Source organism: Gouania willdenowi, chromosome 3, assembly GCF_900634775.1.
Source record: "Gouania willdenowi chromosome 3, fGouWil2.1, whole genome shotgun sequence".
NCBI lineage: Eukaryota > Metazoa > Chordata > Actinopteri > Blenniiformes > Gobiesocidae > Gouania > Gouania willdenowi.
The window spans coordinates 27,247,843-27,256,760 of NC_041046.1; the positions used below are offsets into that span (position 1 = coordinate 27,247,843).

An 8,918-nucleotide genomic window follows, 5' to 3' on the forward strand; every position below is an offset into this window, starting at 1 on the left:
TTTATAGCCCATCACTATCATAAGTGTTTGTCATGAAAAACGACAGGGACTAAATAGGTCTCGTCCCCTCAGCACTGGAGTCCATATATCAGAGCTGTTAAAAGTGCTGTCATCCATGCCAGTGTGGGTTCTTCACAGAGCTGTACCTTTACTGCTCGGCCTTGTTCCTTATTCTGTGACAGCAGGAAACAAGCTTTTTTTTCTGCTCTCGAATGATGTCAGCAGAAAGTGTCAATCTAAATAGTGACCACCTGATAAACACAGACTAAGCTTTCAAATTCTCTGAAATATTTTTAGACAAAGTTTACTGCCTGTTTTCACTTACATCCACATGAATGACTATTTTTCTAATCTTGCATCTACTAAATATTTTATTTTTTTTTTTTTTTGTATAGGCTCACGGTGGAAGTCCATGACTAACCAGGACAAGCAGCCATTCTATGAAGAGCAGGCTCGTCTGAGTAAACAACATCTAGAGAAATATCCAAACTACAAATACAAACCACGGCCTAAGAGGACCTGCATCATTGATGGCAAAAAACTTCGCATTGGAGAGTACAAGCAGATGATGCGCTCACGGCGACAAGAGATGAGGCAGTTCTTCACGGTGGGGTACGTGTCACAGTCACAGAAAATACGGGAACTAAACTGCTTTAAGACAATGACCTATTCAATACAGTCATAGAAATGATTGTTTAGCACAGTGTTTTTCAACATTTTTTTGAGCAAAGGTAAATGTTTTCATTGGAAAAAAAATGAAACTTTGTAGCCTATATTAGCAATATACAAAGTGTCTTGAATAGGAATCAAATAACCACAAAGAAAAACATTTTCTTATTTTCTAATAAAAAAAATAAAATTAACTATCTGCATAATGGTTTTTAATAGGAATCAAATGAACAACAGCTAATAAATCTAATATGATTTTTTTATATTTAATTAGCCAGCAGAAGATGGATGGATGTATTTATTTTTTTCAAATAGAAATGATATGCAGTCATTTTTTTTTATCAAAGTGTCTTGAATACCAATATAAAACAAAACATGAATTATGATTAGAAGTACAATTTAACTTTATTCTGTTTAATATTGTTTTGTTTTTTGTCAATTACATTTTGTTGTTTGTTAGTGTTAGTTTTCAAAAATGTTTATTAGACCATTTAGGAGAAATATAATAATTATTTAGCGGACCCTTTCTGCGTGACATGTAAAATAAAACAATAAACAGGAATTAATTAATTCTAGAAAATAGACTAAAAAATGAAGCGTAAAAAATGTAAACATTATTGCCCAACACTGACTTTAAGTTCATACTTAGAAAAGCCTGGAGGCCAGCAGTCTGACTCCCAGCACTTTAATTTACAATAGATAATAGGAAAACCGTTCTGCAGGTGTTCCCATGTCACTCATAACTTTCACTGTCTGTAGTATCACTTACCAGCAGCTGCATTTTCTTTGTCATCAATAAACTGGACAAAGTTTCTAATTTTTTTTGATTTGGAGACAGAACATCTACCAAAAGCTTATATTTCAATTTCACAAAGATGTTGGCTTGAAATTGACAATAGCAAGAAACCCCAAAAAGAACCATTTCCAGCAAAACCCTGCCAAAAATAATAAGAGAAAAAAGAAGTTCAGAAATGAATACAACTCCAAGCAATTCAAGTTTTTTTTGCAGATGTATTCTTTAGTAGTAGAGTAACTAAACTCCTGCTTTCTCCTGACCTGCCACCAGGAGGGAAATTCAAAAATGGCCTAAATTGTAGGCGGGGTTCCTGGAGCAGTTAAGACACTCCCACTCTATACTATAAAATATCCAATGAACAATCTATGCTATTCTACTTAATCCTCTTATTCACTCGTCTCTCAATCCAACCTACTCACCATAGCTTGAAGGTTTGTATGAAAGGGGCGGGTGCTTGTTTGATCCCAGAACATCACATGATCTGTTTCTCAGCCAATAGCAAAAATCAATTGTAATAGCTGGGTTTCAACACATAGAGGGCAGTCACTCTGCCATTTTACAACAAAATATGCAGAATTGAAAATACTTTGACTAAAATGTTGAGCGTTGGACCAGGATCAATCAACAGCACTACTTCATACACAAATACATTTGTTTTTAGGGTTTAGTTGCTCTTTAAGATTTTTTAATAATCATAATCATTTCTAACCTGCTTTTCTTACATCCAGACAGCCACCACAGATTCCCATCACCACCAGTGCCAACATAGTCTATCCTGGGGCAATCACCATGGCAACAACCACGCCCTCACCTCAGATGACATCGGAGTGCTCGAGTGCCTCGGCAAGCCCTGAGCCGTCCATCCCCGTCATTCAGAGCACCTACAACATGAAGTTGGAGCCCAGTTCCATGGCGAACAATAATGAGGTGGTGAACGGGGAGGACGAGATGGATATGTATGAAGATTTTGAGGATGAGCCAAAATCAGACTATAGCAGTGAAAATGAAACACAAGAGCCAGTCAGTACTAACTGAGACTTTTTTGGACATGAAGGACAGACACAGAAGAGACACTTACACAGGAGGATACCTTAAGAGTTTGTCTGTGTGGAGTGAAGAAGAGAGCAAAAGAAAACAACAAAAAAAAAAAAACACCTCAAAAGGTTTAAGTACCTTTAAAAAAGATAAATACGTATCTCGTAGGAGCCAGCATGCGGCTTCAACAGAATAAAAAAGCTGTTTAGTCTTAACTTGTTCTTCAAGTGTGTGAAGCAATTTGGTTGTGGTAATTTATAAGCTTTTTGTAATGTCATTATTATTGTTTTTTTTTTTTTTTTTTCATTGCATTCATGGACAAAAACATAGACATAGGTCATTTCCTGAGACGAAAGACAGAACTTGAAATTGATAATATATATATAATATATCGTAATTCTGTCATTTTTATTCCTTCTAAATCAATGAGCTGATGATTTTACAACATTACCTAACTGTTCATAATGGACAATGAATAGATGAAAATTATTCTCACTCAGGTAATTTGTGCCAGCCAACAGCTTGTGAATGTTTGTACGCTAGAAAAAAAAAAATATTATGACAATTTCTCTAAAAGCTAATGTGGAGTTCTGAATTTAGTACAAGAGCAATTTGCAGTTGATTATTATTTTTATTAATATAATTCATATTATTACTATTATTATTTACCAATTTCATTCAAGTTTGTTCTACTTTACTGCATTACCGAGTGTGAAAGTGCCAAACATTTTTGAGTTGTTCCAAAAATTGTCTTTTGGGATATTCGTTGCAAGTCTTAGACAATCTCTTCATCTCTTAATGCAGCTTGCTTATCCAGTCCTTCTTCAATCCATCCTCACATAATAAATGAATGAAACTCAGGAAGTTGGAGGTAGAGAGCTCTGCAGGCGGCCGTTGTGTCACATCAGGCTTCTAATGCTTGCTGGTGTCTGGGCAGGCCAATGCAGTGATCATCAGTAAAACCAGCAAGTCCTTTATTTTTTTCCCCTCCTATCCCAGCACATGCAGACTGCTGTCCATACTTCACTTGTTGTCAGCTGTGCAGCCCAGTCTGACTGAACAAGATCTTTAATCAGAGTGATTGTAATCAGGCCAAAATACTAAAGGGCCAAACGCCTCCAATCTGTAGGATTGGAACAGCAGCAAAAGGCAGCTTTGGTGGCATTACAATCTTAAATTGATGTTCTACAATGTGTAGTTACTGTATGCTGCGTTAAACACTTTATCCCCATTTGGATGGCATGTTTAAAGTCTTAGGTCTTAAAACGTTTTTTTTTTTCCGCTCCTAAATCTTTTTCGACATTGTAAATTTTAAATTGACACTAAGAAGTCTTAAAGTAGTCGATCAGTGGATTGAGGAAATGAGTTGGTTACTAGAATATTCTCGAAGGGAGGGACAGTTTGTCACTCTCAGTGATGAGAAAAGTTCATCACTAAAGCTAACATCATTATTTTTTAAATTCATATGCAATGCAAGGTGAACAGCAATGATCTTAAACATAGATTTGACTTTCTATCAATACTCTGTGCATAATTAGGCCTTAATCTCATTTTAGACCAGCTTAAAAACCTTCTAAATATTAAGTTCCACTCCTGATCCTAAAGTCAGAATCTACAAATAATGTCCTTCCGTAAAAAGAAGTAAAGTAAAGCTTTTATCATCTTAATGTTGAGACTTAGATCCTCTTTAGAGGCCAGAAGGTCTAATGTTGCGTTTCCATTGGCGGTATCAGCTCTACCCGGCTCCCCACTCCTCGCTTTCGGGACCTATACAGTTCTTCTGGAGCGTTTCCATTGAGCAACAACCTGACACGTGAAACTGCCAGAGTCCAGAGTTTGCACTTTTTTGCTGCCATCCTCACAAGATCACCAACAAAAATCAATGGTGGCCAAATGCTTCCTCTGTGCGTGAGTTGATGACTCTACGCTGGGATGATTCTCAGACCCAATCATTGTCTGCTTTGTGCCTACGTCACATTTTCAGACCAGGGCTGCTTTTTTTGGAACCTCAATGAAGGAGGTACTAAAAAAAAATCAGCACCAGGTACCACGGGGGAGGTACTTTTTCCCAGTTGAAACGCGCAAAAAGAGATTAGAGCCAAGCCGAGCAGAGCTGATATCACCAGTGGAAACGTGCCAATAGTGGCTGTCCTCCCTTGCTTTCGCTGTTCTTACCCCTGCCCAAGGAAACCCCAGCACCAAAGGGGCACCATCTGGCTCAAAAAAAAAAAGAAGAAAGCATGAGGAAATGATGGGACACAATAAAAACGTGGCGTGTTCCACATTGTGCTCTCCATCAAAGACAGGGCTCCCACTCTGGCCCAATCACCAGGCACTGGAGAGCAGATGGAACAAGTACATCAAGCTGTGGTGGATTATTAAAATGACTGACGACTGGGTATCGTCTTAAATACTGCATTATTAATACATGAATCCATCTATTCCTGTACGTTGACCTTGAACATCTCCATATTTTTAAGAGAGCGTGGGTCTTTTTGAAGGAAGCGTATGGTTTTGTACTGTTGATCACAACATTTCTCTCTCTCCTGCCTCTTACTGGTACGATGACTCTTTATAGCTCTCATATCTTATTCTCTACTTATATTATTCTTTTCCATTTAGTGCTGACTTGAATTGTTTCCAAATTTGGAAAGGTATGCAAGCACTTGGATTAGACAGACTTCTATTGGATCCAATATACTAATAATAATTCATATTCCCATTTCATCTTTCTACACGGTTTTTCCTCGAGGTGCAGAATATCGTTAGAATGCTCTCATACAAACAAACTCAAAAGGATTTCCCTCCCAATAGTTTGGTAGTCTGTTTGGTAATGGTAAACTGTTTGCTCCTGTTTGTTTGCTGGTTGTTGGAATAATTTGTAAGTGACTTGTAAATATTTTCATGACCATGCTACACTGCTTTGGTTTGGCTGGTATTTAAAAAGGACTCCTAATGAAACTGAAACTTGACTGTGCGTCTGTAATTTCTAAAGGAAAAAAGAACAAAAAAAAAAAGGAAAAAAACTTATTTCAAAGAGACGTTTCATAAGTGTATTAAGCACTGGATATAAATTGTATTTTTTAATCAATGCTGATCAATGTGAAGCTAAAGAAAAAACACCATGTATGAACAGAAACCCGTGTTGCTCTCACAGTTACTCGTCTTGAATCCCCCCTTTTTTTTTTTTTTTTTGTTTATTTATGCAAAGATGTGTGATGAATGAACACTTTGTTCAGGCTCCGTGGCTGCCTAGGAGAGCAACTCAGCACAAGAAAATGAGCAGAAAATTGACGAACAGGTCTGAGACACCAGACCTAAGACTTCAACATTTTGTATATTGTTCCAGAAGCTACAGTGTCACACATGTGTTATTTATCCAAAGCCATTCAGGCTCTAAAATTGTCAGTAAAAGAAGAACTTTGACAATCAAAAAAATAAAGAAAAAGATACATTTAATTGGCGATAAAATAGAAAATAGGTTTCAGTGAAAAAAAATTGTAAATATAAGAAATTGTTTTTGTTTTCTCCATTGGATAACGTGTAAGTTCGGCATTGAGTTGGTCTTTTTGCAATTATTTTTCCAACCATGGTTCTATTTTTTTGAACCCAAAATATTCACAGCACTTAATGTTGATGGCGATTACTTTCCAGCGTTTGGGAAAATTCATTCTAGTCTGACACAAAATTATCTATAGACTATTGAATGAAGCCAACAAAACTAAGACCATCAGATTCCTCAACAAGGTATTGGTTTTTCAAAAAGCACTTGATTTTAAGGAAATAATTTGTTTGCAGCCATGATACAATCCAGACAATATGCTGTATATCATCACTTGTGTTTTGTGTTCATTTCAGCTCTCATAGTATGTTGCTTTAAATGAGGGGCTGGAAAAGTACTGCATGCTTTTAGCTTGCATTGACATTACTATAAAAAAGTGTTGTTTTTTTTAAATGACGATTGTTTCAAACAAACGTGTCATTGGATTTTTTTTTTTAATGTGGGAGTGTGCAAGTATTTATTTCTTTCAACGTGGCATATTTCACAAAGTTTGTACAAACGTCTGGGGGGGGGGGGGGGGGGGGCGCGTTAATCCCCTACTGCCATTTTCATGGCTGTTTTCTATGAGAATGTCCATGATGATCCAGCCATCTGCTCATGAAACCCTCACATCTTGTTTCCTGTATCCCGCTTGTTAAACACTCAGATGATTTGAATGAACAACTGTAAAACAATAGAAATTCTATGCTGTTTCAACAATACTTACTGTAATTTTGTTTTCTATCTGAAATGTGTGATGTATATGGTGGGAATGTTCCTCGTGTTAATTTAATCAGCACATTTCATTGACATGCTGGACTGACATGCATAGCTGCTGTTCCGAAGTGTAACGTTTATTTTCAAGGCGACTTATTGTTGTCTTTGGTACTTTAATGCTTTTTAAAAGTTGTCTTTCAAGCAACACTGTGTGGGGCTCTGCTATCACTGGAGCCAACGTTTGAGAATTGCCGACAACCTGATCCTATTTCCTCGTGTGTTCTCCCGGCAGGTAACTTGGCCCAAGGTTTGGATGTTATTAGAGAAATTAAAAATACATATTGTCTGTTGCTGCTTTACACAAAAAAAGGTTTATGTCTGAATATGTAAATAGTTTATCATAATATCTTGTACAGTCCAATGTAAAGTTTTTAATTCAACTTTTAAAAAAAAGAAAAAAAAAAAACTGTCACCATCACTTTTGTGTTCACATTTTTCTTTATACAGTACAAAAGGTCAGTCATTTGCTAGGAGTGTTGCTGCGGAAAAAGAAGAAGAAGAAGAAAAAAAAAAAAAAAAGAAAATGTACATTCTTAATTTGTTTGTTTGGCTTGGCTTCAAAGTGTTCACCAGCGAGTCTTTGAGTGCCATGTTCAATATTGACGTGAGGTAATTTAACAATGGCGTGTACAGAGATTGCTCTCCGTGGTTTTGATCGTATCATTACACGATATCTAATAAAAAACAAACCAATGGTTGATACATTTAGGTGCATCAATCCACCAGAAGAATGTTTATAGTGTCTATGACTTAACTGAACCCACAGGGTCAAACCAGACATTTAAAAAAAAAAACAACAACCATTTCCTCTGTGTCTCAGTCCATTGTGACAATGAAGCATTGGGATGAATAACTGCCTGATTTAGCTCATTTACCTCAAGAACTTTCTCCTTCTCTGTAAAAGAAACAAACTGTGTTACAGAAGGCTTTTCACATCACTCCATCTTTTGTACTGCTGTTGACACAAATTAAAGAAACCTTTTGTTTTAACACCTGAGTTCATCCTTTACTGTATTAAATACCTGTCTCTTTTGACGCACTTCACTGCAAGCTACTCAAAATGATGCCATTTGGAATTCAATATTAATAGCTTAATTAAGAATCTAAATACTCATAACTTCCCACTCTCACTTATGCTTGTTCATGTAGAATTTTTTTTTTCTTCCTTTTTATTAATTTTTTTATATTTTGATAGCACTTTGAGATTACTTTTGTTGTAATTTGCGCTATATAAATAAAGTTGAATTGAGTTGAACTTAGAAATTGAAGTTATTTCACCAAAAAACGGGTGGAGTCAGTTGGTGGCCAAAGGTGACTATAGCTAATACAGATGAATCTTTAAGTCTTAGTCAATATAAAAATTATTAGGCTACTGCTGATTATGTGCAGCTCAGATGTTGTGCATGTTGAAATCCATTTCTGTTGAGGTCCTTATTTTTTTGTCATCCATAAGCACATTCCATTTTATATCAATTATTTATAGGTGACTATCTCATACAAAAGGGCATTGCGTTTCCACTACCCTTGGAAATGCGCAAAATCTAAATAGCGCAATAACAACTGGAATATCTCATATCGCAAAAAAGTTTTTACGATTTCATGAGGAGGAACTTCAGACGTTTCGATATTGAAATGTGTCGCAAATGTGCTATGGAAACATACATGTCACAGAATGTGACATACCTGGTCATTGTACTTAAAAATCCGAACATGTCTATTTGCACGGTTGCCGTACGGACAACCCCCGGTGTCACGGTCTGAGTTCACATCGGTCTGAAATCGGTTATGAGCATGCGCACTACATGAAAATGAATTTATGCTTCTTACGCTTAGCTTTTTTCTACTTCCGCCGTGCTGAGATAAAAAAAAATTAATTTTAAAGCTAAGGTTCAAAGCTAATGTTATTTGACGAGTGCTGAATGGCTCCTTTTCTTGTACAAAATGTACAACTGCTCAAATGTGTTTTATAATTTATTCAATGTAGTTTTTATTATTATTAGTTGTATTCTGTTTGGATATATAATAAAACACATGTTGGAAAAAATATGATTATAATAAAACTCCATATGAAAATAAACAATTTATTTTCCAAAAAAACCT

At 36.1% G+C, this 8,918-nt stretch overlaps 1 protein-coding gene across 7 annotated transcripts in view; it reads left to right on the forward strand.

The window, feature by feature from the left end:
- sox6 (SRY-box transcription factor 6) overlaps positions 1 to 7,808 on the forward strand; it is a 138,000-nt gene extending 130,192 nt beyond the window's left edge. For all 7 annotated transcript variants that reach the window (XM_028436609.1, XM_028436593.1, XM_028436617.1 and 4 more), the window contains 2 exons: positions 396 to 612; positions 2,194 to 7,808. In XM_028436609.1, coding sequence (XP_028292410.1) covers positions 396 to 612; positions 2,194 to 2,500 — 524 coding nt within the window. In that variant the 3' untranslated portion in view covers positions 2,501 to 7,808. The remainder of the gene's footprint in view (positions 1 to 395; positions 613 to 2,193) is intronic.
- Positions 7,809 to 8,918: the final 1,110 nt, after the last annotated feature.